General features: G+C 38.7%; 1 protein-coding gene across 2 annotated transcripts in view; it reads right to left on the reverse strand.

Annotated features, from left to right (window-relative positions):
* LOC131980288 (receptor-type tyrosine-protein phosphatase mu-like) overlaps positions 1–16,942 on the reverse strand; it is a 177,489-nt gene that overhangs the window by 54,891 nt on the left and 105,656 nt on the right. For both annotated transcript variants that reach the window (XM_059344499.1, XM_059344500.1), the window contains exons 12-16: positions 14,382–14,655; positions 11,375–11,411; positions 9,713–9,787; positions 8,040–8,175; positions 4,221–4,250 (exon numbers count right to left, since the gene is read on the reverse strand). In XM_059344499.1, the coding sequence (XP_059200482.1) occupies positions 4,221–4,250; positions 8,040–8,175; positions 9,713–9,787; positions 11,375–11,411; positions 14,382–14,655 (552 nt within the window). The remainder of the gene's footprint in view (positions 1–4,220; positions 4,251–8,039; positions 8,176–9,712; positions 9,788–11,374; positions 11,412–14,381; positions 14,656–16,942) is intronic.

Genomic DNA, 16,942 nt, shown 5'->3' on the forward strand with positions numbered 1-16,942 from the left:
ACGTCAGAACTTATTCAGAAAAAGCGTTTCCATATCCTGTTTAGCGCATTCACAATTTGTCCAAAAAAGATAAAAACCACCTCAAACACGCGTAAAAACTTTTATGTGCATTTTCAAAAGTTTTAGCCAATTTTGGTGTTTCAATCAAGCTTTTCTCATGCGAATCAAATTTGTTCATGGGAACACAACTTCTGGCGTTAGACCTGATCATGACAATGATTGGCTGGTCATTAGTCTCCCATGAGGCGCTCATAGGATTGAATACTGTTTTATATCAGACGAGTCGATCTGGACCCAAAAAAGATAAAAGGACTAAACACCTGTCCTACAGAGCAACATTTTCAGCTCCTATCCTAACACATCAAGGTGCAAATTGTCTTTACAATTAGCTCACATGGTTCTGTGTACCACTAACTTGTATTGCTTCCTTGTGCCTACCAATGAATGACGCAAGAGTCAGGTATATAAGAGAAGATGGGAGGATGGGGGGTTGTAGTACTGAATGTGAAATCCTCTTTTACTCCTGCATAATTCTGGATATCAACTACTTATGATGAACAGCTGTAGAACAGCTGTATAACCTGTTAAAGCCTCACAGATAATCATTTACCTACTTGGTGATGCAGACATTATGTTTTTAGATTATTGTTGTTAATTTGGTCCAACGAAAACACGACAGAGGTGAAAATAATGTGAAATATAATTCTCATTATGCCGGAAATATAAAACTCTGCTTGCAGATCCATACATCTACAATGAATAGCAACATTAATGGACTAGCTGAATGAAAATCAATCAAATCTTCATTGAATTTGTTGTCAAGTGAATTTCACCCTTTCAAATAATGTATTACACCTTCAAGCCATTCATAAATTGTTTAAATAAGCATGAAAAAATGTTGCAGTTTTGATTTTTTTTGTGCAGAGGACAATATCACTTGCTAGAGAGGTCCAGAAATCGGACGTGTTCTGGTTATTTGTTTATTTTAACCATGTTTTATCATCTATTAGTCTTGCTGCTGTCATGGCACATTTCCCAATGGAGATCATTACTCCTTCAGTTTATCTAACTGTATATTATGTTGTTATCTTGTCAGCTTCCGAGAGGAGTCACAACATTGGCAGCCCACTCTTTCCCTGCTTTTTAAATGTTAACAGTAAAGCCCCTAATTCATTTTGACACATGAGACTGTAGGAATACACGGATGACGTGACGCTGACATCAAACATACATTTATTGGTGAAGGGACGAATTTGGCTGAACTGCATAAACACATTGTACCCAGTTTATTTAACATAAAAGCTGTTAATCAAAACAAACTAAGCAAACCCTTATTTAAAAAAAGGAGAGCATCGCCCAAAAATAAAAAAATATTGAAGTGCTATAGTCTAGACCATACAAAACACAAAGCACCAAAAATAGACGTTGTAAAATGTCAAAAGGGATGTCACTTTCCAGAAATCATCTAGAGTTACTGAGTTATTTTTTCTGGAAACACACATTGCTGTTGAGCATTGAAAATTAACTTTTTTTTGTGTGCACTTTTTACCTAGTTTTATCATATTCAAGAGACATCTCTAAGGTCAATATCTCTCACACAACTCACACCAACAATCTAGATTCATAAATAGCACGACAGGTGGGAGGAAAATACATTTTCTTTATTTTGGGGTGAACTGTCCCTTTAAGATGTTATGTCCTTCAACTGCAACATGGCTCGGCAACCTTAACTAACATTAGAGCCATTGTTGGCCAAAAGAAAAGAAAAAAATGAAGCACACCTTATTTTCAGCCTTCCAATGAAGGTAAAACAGTCTAAAATTAGTCTACCAACATTACTAAAAGTGATGAGCATTTACTAATATGACTTTGTCAGAATGCAGCTGGACACTGAAGATATATCTCAGGAGATTTGGAATATAAAGCTAGCTTAGCCACTCAAAACTAGACATAAAGTTGGCCAAATACGAGGTTAAGGTACTGGGCGGGAGAATGAATTAATAATTAAGGTATGCATTTGAGTTGAGTAAAATGTTAAAACATTTTTTAATGCCACATATACAACAAGATCTCCAACCTTAACAACAGAATAGACCGTTTGTCAATACAACCCATAATGACATATATTAGCGTTTGTCAAAATGAGTGTTTCACGGCTCACGGTACCATGGAGCTTTCTAAAAATACGTCATTGTACATACACTTAGGGTTCACAGTTTGTATGTAAATGGCAGCAGTGAAGTAGTTATGAGGGTGATGTGAGCCACTTAAGGTATATATAAAGTGATTTACTTTTGTTTTCACTTCACACCGAATCATGTGCTTTGGACCCAACAACCTCTCCTCCCTACCACCCCGAGTGTGACATCCGCCATTTAAATTCCACTTTTCGGTCGATCATTAGTACTGCGCCCGCAAGATGATGGCAGATGACAGCCTAAAATGTAAATGTGAGTCGTATTTTGCTGCATGTACAAATGCCTTATATTGACGTTTTTGAGGGGAGACCAGTCTCCATATACAAGCTACACATTTCTACAACTGAAGAATACAAATTGCTTTGGGCTTAGACCGATGATAAATTACATTTAAATGTATAGAAACAACTCTTTCATTTGGTATTTTTTTGTCACAGCCTCAGGGAGCCACTACAGAAAGCCTGAAGAGCCACATGTGGCTCCGGAGCCACAGGTAGTCTACCCCTGAACTGGAAGAATACTTCACAAAAATCATCCCCACAGCACACGTCTGAAAATGTACTATTAAATCTCTTTCATCTTGTGAAAAATAATATGTTGCCTTGTAATTGTACTGGAGACACAATCATCTCGTCTCTAAGAAAATGCTATCTGCACGTAACTCTTAACATACCCAAAACAAACTGGTGATATTTTGATTGTTTCACTGACAGTCTCATCTCTTCCTGCTTAGCTCGGCCAATGTGTATGTGCTCAGCTTTGATGACACCATTCCTCCGAAGTCATTGGGGCTTTCCCTCCAAGACAGCTGTGATCTAATATGAGTGACACGCGGCGTATTCAGAGTAGTATTATCTCCAGGTGTATTCTGAGATGTTCTTTGATGTGAGGCAGCCTCCATTCTCTCCTCTGATCACAGTCATCTCAAGACAGATTAGTCGGCATCCATCACAAAGACCATACAGAGGGAGCCTATGAGCTACAGCAGCGAAGGCAGAGCTGCAGAATAAGCTTCTTTACCATTCAGAGGTGTGATGTGGAATCATCTGTTCTATTAAAGAGCGAATAAAGCAGCGCTGCGGCTATTGTTTTATGATGTTGGAGACATCTAAATAGAAAGGAGGTTATTCTGTGATCACATCAGCTCGCTCAGTAGTGATGCAAATGTCTTGTCAGCTAAAGACACAACTCCACCATCACCAGAGAATCAATGGGGCGGATGTGCAGTAACCCAAAAAACATGCTCGGAGAAAAAAAAGGGAAGAAAAAGCATGGGATGGTTTGATGAGAGGAAGGAGTAGGGGTAGAGAAACACTAGAAATTATCACATGCATATGGAGCCGGATTGGTAAGATCAACATGTTAGCTCATGCTTACATTTTCAGTGTAATACCTATAAATGTGGTCAATCCAACACGGAGTTATTGACTGCATTTTTGGCATTTGCAGAGTGTATACACAAGTGTACAAGATGTGAACTATTTTGACTGGCTCATTGAGGTTCTGGGCACAACTAAAGCATAGATTCACTCTGAAAGGCACTTCAAAAAATCTAACTTTGACAAGTCAACAGAGATGAAATCATTGGAGGCGAATGAAAAATTTACACTCAGTAAAAATGCAGTAGCTCTTGCATTGATTTCTCTCCCTTTCACTAGATGAGTTTGGCAGCCGCACAATCATTAAGGCAGTTTAGTTCATCATTTGATAAACAAACTCCTTAAAAGTCTAGCAGAAATTATGTTTGCAAAAAGCAGTTCAGTGACAGGTTTTATGTCGTGGGGGTGCAGCAGCGTCTGCGTGCTTTCGTCAGAACTCGTGCCAATGTGACATACAGTGTGATGTGCTCGTCGTGTGGAGATGCATCGGAGTGACGTCCTCCGCTCCTCCAGCAGAGATTACAGTCGTAGGGCCTCTGTAATAGCTCTGAGCAGGACGAGGATGACATGGCTCTTTGCATGCATGGGAAACAGCGTGTGGGTGAGAAGCATGGCACTAACATTACACAAAGTGGTTACTTACAGGTAGTAAGTGTAGGAGTGATAGGTTCTTCTGCCGAGTGGGGTGGTGGTAGGATTTAAGCAGTGGAGGAGGGGAGGGGATGGAATGAAAAGGAAAGAAAAAGTAAAAATATATTAATGTTTGAAAAAAGAGTAGAAATGAACAAAATCAGATATGGTGGCATACGTGGAGGTAAACTAGTGATCATGAGGGCAAAGGTGATCGCTTGGAGTCATGTCATGCTTTGCAAGGGGGGAGGGGGGGCTCAGTACAGTACAGTACAGGAGAAACTCTAATTATATTGAGCCGGTCTACATGTGATGTCAAATCAGAGGCAACAACGCGGTCACTAAAACCCCCCCTTTTATGAACACGTAATTTTATACACCTATAAAAAATTACCATATCTGACCTCCGGGGCTGAAACTTAATCAGTGCTTTGAAAGTCTAAACACAACTCAGATTCCCTGTTGGTAACAGTAAATTACACAAAATTCCACCAATGAAGTCATCTCCATCTCTGGTTTGATTAAGGCTAATTGAAAACAATTCCATTACTGATTGCTGATTTTCACACCCACCCACTGATCGCTGTGCTACACAGACAAGGGCCTGCTGTAGAAATGAAGAATCTTATATTACTGTTAAAAATAAACATGGAACATTATGATTATATTAGTGTGTAACTATGCCTCCCCACCCAGCTTCATCTACTCCATCTAATGTACTGGCATTTACCTCAACACAAGTTTTCTAACAATAACATACAGTAAAGTCCATATAATACATATGTTTTACTGGGAAATGTATACTCCTGTCTGTGCTTCACAAAATTTGTTAAGACACATATTCACCATTAACGATGAGCATGCATAATTAGTCATTACAAAGAACTTATTAATGTGTTATTCTGCAAGTTATTGGTAATATTTTCTATGAAACTCATGGCTTTAATGCATTATTACATTTTAATAACACATTATTTTCTGTTTATAATACTGTATAATTTTAGTAAAAAGCACAAAAATATTCAGAATGTTTTATAAGAATAATCATAACACATTAATAACCATTTTATCATAAATTATAAGGTAAGTGAGTCGATATTTTATTACTGCTAGTGCCCTAAATACTTTTTTTGCAAAGCTTATGGATAGAAATAATGCAAGAAAATCTATTTTTTGTGACATATTTAATTGAAGACTATAGAAAGGTTTTATTATATTATGCTCAAACTGCCTTTTTGTGGAAAGATACTCTATACTATTTTATTTACATTCTACACTATTCAAGCAACTCAACATTTTTTAAATTGGGGTTTTATTATAATTTTCATAGTTTTAGCACATTATACTATTTTTATAATCAGTAATATTATAGTATAGTATCAGTAATAGGCAGTGTTATAATGCCTCATAATGTCATTATAGGGTTTGGGTACAGTATTAGGCTAATCCTAATCCTATAAGTATAAAGTATTATTATTTATGCAGATTTTAACACAAATATGCTTATTAATGCACTATAAACATGTGTGTCATAGAATGTGTTTTTGATATTTTGCTTTAATCTCCTATTATTGCTTTTTGATAGTAATCAAGGAAGTTGTTGAACATGAATTATGATATTGATATGCTTTGCACGGTATGGTCAGTATCAGATGGTAGTACAAAAAGAATTGTCATACTCCCTTGACAATATTCGCTATTTATCAAGTATTATTGTGTAAAACTGTTAAAGGTGCCTGAATAACTGGAAGAGGAAGTATTTCTCACTTCCCCTTTCTAACGTGAGGTATTTATATGAGCATGTCATACAGTATGATAACAAATACATCGAGATATGGTTGAAAATCTGTGTGATCCTTTACCGCCAAAAAGCTCCGTCAGCTGAAAATTATACAGTAAGTTTGGGCAGCACATTTGTTCTTAGTCTTGAAGAAACTTGAAAAAAAAAATCTTTTCATAGATATGTTTGAAAATCTCTGATGTGGTCCATTAATAAAGGAGATATTTCTACTTGTGCTGACTCTGTTCTTCCACCACTGGATGGGAATAGAACCTGTGCATCTTAATAGACCTCCACTGTTCAAGGTGCAATCCATCACTTAAGAATAGGGTCTGTTAATTGCAGTAGTTGTGTGCTATAATGGATTTACTATGCGTGAAGGGAAGGCAACTTTAGAAAGGGGAACTTGTGTGGCTTAATAAGGTCACACAGGTGTTTTGTTACATAAGAATAGAACATATTAAGTGTTATAAATGGAGAATGACTAGTCTTGTTGTACTACCACATTATATGGAACATATTAAGCATACTAACACATTTAGATCCCTCGTACATTCCAACACTGTTCTAGGATTATGGCCATCTGACTCCATCCAGTCACACAAATGTATTTAACTGGATGTCTATAAGCCAATCACAGTGTTTCATATCATCTACAGAGGACCACAGTAGAGTCAAACCCGCTTTTTAGCAAGCATGGCTGACTGTGATGCAAGGAGGAAGTGCAAGACACATTTTAATCAATTAATCATATTGTTAATGTACATAACTTGTGTTTAAAGCAAACATGAGATGTTATTATTACTTATACATGAGGAAATATCATGTGAATGATTTACAGCTTTTACTCAGAATTTTTTCTTTTTCTTTAAATATGTCGATTGGAATGGATGAGGGATCTGAATGTCACCAGGGGGGGAAATAGGGAAACACTGATTTATTCTGATAATCCCCACACTCATCTTACAATGTATCCTATAGATTGTGTACATATAATATTTACATATTTACAATTATTTAGACTTTTAGATTTTAGAAAAATATTATTTAAAAAATAAGAAATACACTTTTATTTTTTTATTTTTATTTTGTTAAAATAATACAAAATATGTAATAGGTTTAAAGCATCACTTTTACAGTGTTATAAGTAAACAATTTCTGAAAAATAGATGAACTTTGATCATTGAAACATTCTTTTTATAATTTATTTTAAATTTTTCCAAGGTGAAAATTTCCGATATATTGTAATGGACAGAAAACCCCCCCAAAATAAAGTATTTTAATCTTCTATTTTTTAATTGCTATTGATTTATTTTGCATTTAGAGTAAAAATCAACCATTACAATATTTTTTTGTGTTTGGAACATAATTGGTTATTGAGGGAAAAGTAATGACTAATAAAGAACCAATATGCTTGTTACTGCATTTGCTTGCTAATTAGAAACTCATAAATGGTGAATATGTGTACCTTAATAGAAAATGTTACAGGGATATAAAAGGAACCCAACTTGTGTCCACCCAAAAAATCCTTGCAGAAATTGACATTGTGTTATTTCGAGCTTCTCTGTGGACAAAGGGGCTTTAGCTCCCCTGATGGCTGGGATATGTACAGAAGACCTCTCTCCAGTATGGGGTCCAGGCTAATGTAAACTTAGCCTTCAGCTATGTGGCCATCCTCTTTCCTTTTGAGCCTTTCATCATATTTTCTTTCTTATCTCCTCCCCGCTTCTCTTCATACCACAGGCCTCAAAAAACATTTTTCCTATTCCCACTCCAATGTCATTGAAGCGCTGCGCATTTGTTAGAGGGTGCCGTGGAAACGGATTAATTTTTCATGGCACACTGTATCTCATGGCTGTAAACAGCCTTAATGGGGCGTATCAACATAATCAAATTAATTATTTACTACGACGCTGACAATACTACCGTTCGAGGGAGAAATATACAAAATGATGAAACAGAAACTACTTATTTGTGAGCACTCGGCAAGTAAGTTCAACCTCTTCCACAAATCTAACGTAGTATTTCAATGAGTAAGAGGAAGAAGCTTACCTTTTCTTCATGAGGAGCACCACTCCTAAGAAGATGATGACGAAGAGGAGGATGCCGGCGATGACCCCGGCGATCTTCACCGTGTGGTCTGTTTGTTTTTCTGGCTCCACCGCATCAGGTTTGTGAGTGGCTGCTCCTGCAAAACATCACAATGCATAAAGATCAAACAAAGGAAGTGCAATTAATCTGGCAGACTGTGAAACAAATCGAATGACCATTTGCTATTGTTCTACGTGAACCAAACAGCAGAGTGCACATCCATACTTTCACTATTTCCTCTCATTGATCTGTCTGTGTGGAGGACTGAGGTTGATTAATCAATACGCTGATATTCTGTGGCATTCTGTGGACCATAAATATCAATACACATTTATTGGCTCAGAGTAATGTTCCTTCTGAAAGTAAGCGACTCCCTATTGTCCTGAAGACTCCACCTTCAGCTCCGTCCTCAGTGGACATCAGCGCTCCGTGGATCAAGCTGCACTGGGAGAGATAAGTGCGCACCATCTTTACCCTTGGTTAATCATGTTTGGGGCAAATGGTTGCTGGGCTGTAAAAAATGTAGGATGCAGGGCGGGAAAAGATAATACCCAGGAAGATAAAAAAGCCTGAAATAACCAAAACATTAAATATCAGCTCCGGAGGAGATAGCCCACAACAAGAGACACAAAGAGAGAGGGAGGGGGGGGAAACGTCTTGTTTTAACAGCATCTGCTCCCTGGGAAGTGATAAGAAGCACTCTGAGGAAAGCAACGTCCCTGGAATGACAACTGTCCACCTGAACAACACCATTATTCCTTGTCACCAGGGGTAAATTTAGAATGATAAATTGTTATGTCAGACCAATCTGTTAGAGCGGGCTTCCTACTCTCCTCAGCGTTGCCATTTTCTCTCGCTATCAAAAAGGTAAATATCTATCCCGGGCTGGTTGTGACATATTGTTCTTGCTCTGGTGTGTTGTTATCAACAGCCAGGCCTTTATTTAGATATATACGTATTTAAGGCGGAGCTGCGGGGGGATTTCAAGACTGGTGACATATTAACAATTATGTCTGAACAGATTGAGCAGATTTTATCCAAATATACTGTTATAGGCTAATCTTACAGGAGTGCTGTCAGTGACAAATCCCCATTTGAGCTGTGAGTGCTGTATGTTGTACAAGTCAATACTCTTCCATTCTAGCCCGAGAGAATCTGACATTCTCACACAACAAGTAGAAACTGAGCAGAATTTTAATAATTAGTTCCTAGACTCTTGAAAACTCTCCAGATCTTTATGACGAGCACTTCAGCATCCTTTTGTGTGTTTACAGTTGTCGCAACAACACCTACCAACACTTAATCTTCTAGAAATAATGAGAAATATTCATGAAAGGGGATTAACTCCTGTCGAAAATCTCTGACAGACACATCAAATGACAATCGCACCTCAAACCGGTCTTTCATGTGCAGTAATGTGGAAAAGATGAAGGTAAAAGACAACGTCTGCGAGTCTTTGATTTAATTACGCTGATTCTATGCAAATAGCAGGACAATAACAAAACCACACACATGCGACCAGCCACTTGTTTGTTTTCCTGTAGAGAAACTCCTCAGTATGGCCCCAACATTACATAAATTGTGGACAGGATAACTGAAATGGTCAGAATATGCAGAAAGCTAATGGGTCTGACCTGTTAGTTGGTTGTCACCGGCCGCCGGGGCGATGCGGATGTACGGGGTTGTGAGCTGTGTCACAAGTATGGCGGCTGAGTAGAGTCAGTGGATCCACGATTGCATGCAGTAGAGAGAAAGACAGAGAGAGAAAGACAGGCCACACTGAAGCTGAAAACAGCCACACCAACAGTTCCATCATCATGCAACACTGAGGCAGGGAAAAAAAGACATCCATTACAGTGTTAGAAAGCATTTTTATAATTTGTTTTGCAAAGTTAGCAACAGCAATCACTCCACACAAGTTCATATCTTTGGAAACCAAACGCAATGCATTAAAATGTATCCCTTCAGGTGAGAAATTGCTTATATGATCCTTCTGCTTCTAATACGTGCTGTTTTACTTCAGCCTATTGAGGCATGTAGATGGAGATATCTGCAAATCCACACGGAATCCAGAGCAGGGCTGCAAAATATACAAGATTGTCGGGGCATGTGACAGGACCTCCCATGGCCCCCGAACGGAGTGTGACTAGGACTCCCTCCGGCCTTATCAATTCTGCTCCCGGATCAATGGTGCTTAGACTTCATCACCCCTAATGTGTGGAGCAGGAGGTACGGGCAGCATAGCTAAGTACCTAAAGACCTCAATGGGCACACAGGCTACCTCCCACTCATGGAAAACACAAGTGGTCTTGGTCAATGTATCGATGTGAAGACCATATCACACATGTTGTCTTGTCCTTGTCTCACTCACAAGGAGTAACACATTAATGCTAATAAACTGAAAGGGATAGTTGAGATTTTCTTGAGATAAGTGGACTGTATGAGATACTTATCCATAGTCAGTGTATCCTAAGATAAGCTATTTACTGCTGAGGATGGGGGCAACATATTTAAATCACCCAAAAACAATTACAGTATTTTAATGTGTGCTATATTTAGAATATTGTCACCTCTTTGCCTTGCCATGAGACTGCCCTTCTTAAGTTTACACAGGGGAACTAAAGCCATTCTATACTCTCTTCAAAGCCAACAGACTCCATTGACAAAAACAGTAATTTTACCTCACAGAAGATGGGAGATGCTTTTCTACAGCTGCCTCGATTAATAGTATGTTTGTGTTATTGTGTCACTTTGGTGACTCAGAACTAACTGTATACACCAACAGAGTCAAACAATAACACAAACAAACAGGCAGTGATAGACCAGCAACTCCAGTCATTTGCAAGAAAAAATTGCTCTTTTTATCAATGTAGTCTGGTGGCTTTGAACTTTCCCCGTTGGAAAGGGCTCTCTGACAGCAAGGTTATGTACTGAAAATAATCTAAACATAGCATACATTTAAACTCATTAACTTTTTTACGTGGCTAAACTATGTTTTGCTGCCCCTGTCCACAGTAATACACTGTTAAGCTCCTGGTACTCCTGCCTGTTTCTCCAAACTGGGGCATGCTGACCGTCACTATTGTCGATAATACAGACTGACTATGGATAAGTACCTCATACAACCACACTTAAAATAATCCAAACTATTCCTTTAATTAAGAGTGAGCGTGTCAAGATTGTCAGTTTATGTCAACTTCATGTTAATATTGTTAATCCTCAGAAATCATATGCATGTGGTGTTATGAACTGCATACAACAGACATCCTCATTCACACAGTCTGATCTATTCCTACCTTTGGTGGCTACTCGAACACAGTCGATTTTGGTCTCCTGTGCAACAGATAAATTAAAGGGGAAGAGAAAGAGAAAGAAAAGAATCAGAGGTTGATATGACACACGTGCACTGATGTGAGACACACATATACTTGCAGCGGCAACAACACCTATCGAACAACTCATGGTTACAACAAAACAGCTCGGCCAGTTCCACGCTGTCCCCTATCATCTGTCGGGCTCAATGACTGTGACACAAAACGCAGTTAGGCGAGAGGGCCTACAGCACAGATTAGTGGTGCTGAGCTGCTGATTTGTCAGCCAACAGCGATCTGTCGGCAGCCTGCGGCTCAAGGTGGTCAGCCACTGTGGAGAAACCAGAGCCCTGTGACAAGCGACACCAACCCAGCGTGCAGGGCTCCAAAATGACACGTCAGGGAGCCTTTCTGAATATGTAATGGAGTTTGAGCTCTGACAACAGCCTTCAACAACATAAAAAAACAACAACAAAAAAAACACTGCTCTCGCTGCTGGCAGAGAAGTTTGTTGTCAACAATGGTCTGGTGAACAGGAAAAAGGACATAGACAGGAACGGAGAGGCAATGAGTAATACAACACAAAAGACATGAGAGCTGTGTCCCTGTGTTTGAACCAGCCAAGCTGTCCAATGAGCAATGAGCGCACATGGGAGAGACAGCGTTTAGAGGCCACGAGAGGCATAATGAAGAGAAGAAAGAAGGAGGAAAAAAACATGTGATCCTGGGTGCATGTGTATTCATAATACTGCAGCTTTTAGGCCGTCAGATAGCCCTTTTGTTAAAAGCAACATAACAGGAAGTTATATTAGATTTTTATTTGAATTGAAAGGCTAAAAAAATGCTCTGTATGAATGGCACTCACCTTCTCTAAGTGCTAATTTAGTTTAAGAGGCCCAAACAAATCACTACAACATCATTAGACATTAATTAAAGCTTGCAGTATCCATTGACAGTGATGGCTTAATGAAAGGGAGTGCATTTGGCCACTGCAAATCAAAACATTGAATATTAAAAAAACTGTCCGAAATATCTTTCACAGAGACGGAGCTTTATGCTGTGTCAACAAGGGACTGTTTCATTTTGTTTGTGCGAGGAAGGGCACTATCTGCCGATTCCTACCGCTCACTGCTTCGACCTGGAAAGTTTAAGGCTGCCGATGCTTTACTCTCAAGAGCAAACTCGTTAATTGGATTCAGCCCTGCCGCACATGTTATTTCTATTGCCTCTTTAAAGACGTGCCGGTGTTTCTCAAGGAGGCTGCTTATGGTGATTCTAATTCAGGTCCACAATCGGTGGGGCTCTTGAAGCCGCCATCGAGCTGTCTGACGCGGCCCCGTGGAGGGAGGGCCGCGCTAAGTGCCACTTGATGACAGAAGCTGTGACCTGTACGATCGGTAACCCCATTGTTGTTTCCTGCCTTCCGCACTTAACTGCCGCTGGGACGACTGCCTCTCTTAAATGCCGTTGATCAAAGGCTTGTCCGCCATTTGGCATGAAGCGTCATAGGTAGAGGCAGGAGAACAAGGCCACAGTAATGTAAGGAGAGCGCATGTCACCGCATAGAGCTCCGCATCCCCCGCCCGACCCTGCTGTAGCCTATTAAGAGTGTAGACAGTGCTTTAACACCCCAACAGAGTCCTGACACATCTATCCTAGGCCAAATGCAATTGTGCTGCTGCGTGCATGTGTCTGCCTGTGTGAGGCAGCTACTGTGTAGAGTCAGGGACTTCTGTACTCAGCCACTTCAGTCCCTCTCAGTCGCCCAGTCAATCAATCTGTCAGTCGGCCTTTCATTCTCATTAAACCCACCATAATATTTTGCATTGTTTCATCTACACTTTAAAGTGGATATGCATACGATTTAAAAAAGCGAGGTTTGACTAAGCAGAATGTTACAGCAAGTCTTCATTAAACATCAAGAAACATTCAAAAAATCCTCACAATCCACATTTACTTTGAATTTAAGTTACATGTATTTTTTCTGATGTCAGTGTTTGAGGTACATTAAATTATAAGTACATAAATTAGACGTTCTCCCAACTCTGCTAATCTAATTGTCTCTTTGCTGAGGTACTGGATGTACTTATAATCATAGCTCTCTAACACACGCTGTCAAACAATAATATGTCAACCTGGCACACAACAACACCATGTAGTCTAGAGGAAGTGTTATTTTTTGCCTCTCTTTGTCGTCTTTGTTATCATTCTTTTGTTAAAACCACTGGTAAAAGTACTATTCAGACAATTAAGTAGAATTTGAGGCACTGACTGTAATGTAAAGGCTTTGGGGCTGATGTGAGTTGGTTAGCTATGATTATACTTTAGTGGGTGTCAATAGAAAGAGTAGCTTTTCTAGTTACATACGACACCCAACATGGTAGAATGGAGCAAGTGCATTATGTGTATTGTTGCGTTATATTTCAACTATCCTATATATTTACAGGGATATTATTTTGTAACTTAGTGTTAATGTCTCAGAAAAAAACTTTTACAGGCAGGTATTTATGGCACCGGGTCCATCTGGTTTATGAGGTCATGTAATTTTTTTAAAGTAATATTTTAAGTGCATTTAAAAAATTAAAAAAGTAAAAGTTAGTCAAGTATTACAAACAAGATGCATGTAACAAAAGTATAAGTATTCATTATGAAGAGCCATAATAACCAGAACTGTGTTACCGAGGAACATTTATGCTATTTTTAAATGTTAACTTCTTCATACTTTAAATAGATCATGTCTTTTATAAATAATCTTAATCTGAAAAGTAGGAGCCAAAAATACAATATTTCCCTCTGAAATGTTGTGGAGCAGAAGTTTAAAGTAACATAAAATGCAAATACGAAAGTAAAAAGTGTAATATTTGAGTAAAGGTGCTTGCTTTACATCACTGGCCAGATTTTTGAAAAAAAAAGTCTAATTTCGAAACAACATGTGGCTTTAGTCCAATTTACTGAAATTGCATAGATAAAGCAAAAATGTACAAACACCCACCCCGTTGGCTGTGCTGACAGCCTGGTAGTAGATGCTGTAGCTCTTCTGAGGCAGCAGAGGGGCGTTCCAGTAGCCATTGTAGGTCTTGTTGTCCCCCACAGTGAAGGGCTGGGGCGAGTGGATGCCGCCGGCAGGGAACTGAGCAGTGAAGTAGTACTGGGAGTTTAGGAGCGTGGCGTTCTGGAAGTGAATGGGAACTGGGTAGCAGCGCAGGATTTCTGCTGTGCCTCGTGCTCTGCGTGGACGTTCCTCCTCCACCACCACCTGGTAGGCACTGCAAACACAGGACACAAAACAGAATTAGCAGACTCCAATAGCCAACACTGTTGGCAATGCAGACTTTTTATTTTATTTTGCCTGTTAGCATTTCAAAGTGTAAGAAATGGCCTCTTTATGAATGGCAAAGAAATCCATGTTGCAAAGCTCCAAATCTCAGAGTACACCAAGTCTCCAGAAATTATTTTTTATTTATAGAGAGATTTTTGGACAGATAATGCATTTCTTATGCAGCCATTTCAGATTTGCTCAATAAAAGTTTTAAATCTAAGCACTACAATACAGTAAATAAACACATAAATGTGCTCATCTAAGTAAACATTATACATGCAGGGCAAAGCATTTGTGTAAACATTACGATCCTGGCAGGATTTCCTTTTTAACACAACATCTTTGCGCATTAAGTCAATAGAAGCTGAGTAGAACTTTACCATCTAAAAAAACACAACATTTTGATTCTTTTGGTGTATACAAGTCAGAAAACAAGTTGGTGGCTTAAAGCCAGAATTGATTAGTTTAAAGGGATAGCTCAGATATTTTTGAAATGTATGAGGTACTTATTCATAGTCATTGTATTACCTACAGTAGGCAGTGGATGGCATTGGCCCAGTTTGGAGAAGCAGTCATGGAGGCTAAGCAATGTTCTAACAAAATGCTCCACTAAAATTTTTTAATTAGTTTTAACAGTACGCTATTGTTATCTTCTTCTTTATCGCTAAGCTGCTATCTTCAAAGCCACCAGTCTCCATTAACAAACATCATCATTTTACCTGGCAGCAACTAGAAGTTGTTGGTCTACCGATGCCTCGATTGGTTAGTTTGTTTGTGTTATTGTGTGACTTTGTTGGTTTAAAGGGTTAGTTTGGATTTAACAAAGTCACACAATAACCCAAACAAACTAGCCGATCAGGGCAGCAAGAGACCAGCAACTTCCACATACTTTGAGGTAAAATTGCCATTTCCGTCAAAGGAATCTGGTGGCTTTGAAGAGAGCAAAGGTAAGGACTTCAGTGGTCGGAAAGGCTGTTCATAGTCAAGGTAAAAAATGGAAATATTCTAAACAAAGCATACACTTAAAACAGTTTTTTTTTAGGTTGATGAAAATAACACTAACTATGGATAAGTAGCTCATACAACCCCATTTAAAGTTAGTACAGGAAAGAGTAAGTGTCTGAAACTTTACCAATAATGTCACAAGAACAAAAAGAAACAGTTATAAGTAAAATAAGATATTAGAGTAGAGTAGTACAAACCAGTATTCCATACACAACCTATTTTTCTTCAATAATCTAATAGGAACTCCATAAAAAATCACTTGTGTATTCAAGTGAACAGGAAAGACTCAAAGATACAGTGCAAGTTAATGGAGCAGTGACACAGGACAGGGCCTGACGTTATTTGCATTTTCATTATTCAACAACTGAAAAGGTTAACGGCTCTTTCCATTTCCTCTCCATCCGAGCGTTGTGTTTAGCTAGATCAAAACTGCAGCCCTCTGTGCCTCTGACAGAGATGACATTGTCTCTGAGCCGGCCACTTAGCTTGAGGGGGAGACTGACTGTCTTATAGACTTTCATGTTAGTATGCATCTCGCATCCACCTGTTAAATCTATTGAGTCGCTGAGTGACAAAGAGTCTGTTTACAGCTGCCACGGAGAATAACCAGCCATGATTGGGGACTAGTGTTCCATTTCCAAAAGAGTCATGCAAACAACAAGTTATTATTACAGAAGACGGAGCAAAGTTACACAGCTCAGTGAATGAAGGCATGAAAGAAAATGCATGAATGAATGAATACTATGATGTGACATGCTCTGCTTCTCTGGTTTTGGAAAGCACATTTCTTTTTCATAATTGGATAATATGTTTACAAATGAAAAATGAATTACTAAATAATTTGCACATTGTTGAACTGATTTCTTTTTAATTTAGAGTTACCAAGTGGAGTTTTTGACCATTAGTAGCACTATTAAACCTTTTTTAAGAGAATGTTTTCTTTGCACATGCCAAGGATGCACATGCAGACATGATCATGTGGGAAACACAATATTATTCCACTGATTGACAGCTGGAGGTACAACTTTGCAAATGTCTGCAAATGAGGAAGATAATGCATTTATCATGTTTGTTACATATCAAGAATGTGATCTGTGATCCGTATCTGGACACGGACTCCATCTTTAGCATCTTTTGAATCCTTTAAATCTTACAAAACTTTTTAAACAGGAAAGTGCCTATGAATATTTAATATGTTTCTGGGTTTTATAATCCACCCATTGCTATCA

The sequence above is a fragment of the Centropristis striata genome, chromosome 11 (assembly GCF_030273125.1).
Source record: "Centropristis striata isolate RG_2023a ecotype Rhode Island chromosome 11, C.striata_1.0, whole genome shotgun sequence".
Classification (NCBI taxonomy): domain Eukaryota; kingdom Metazoa; phylum Chordata; class Actinopteri; order Perciformes; family Serranidae; genus Centropristis; species Centropristis striata.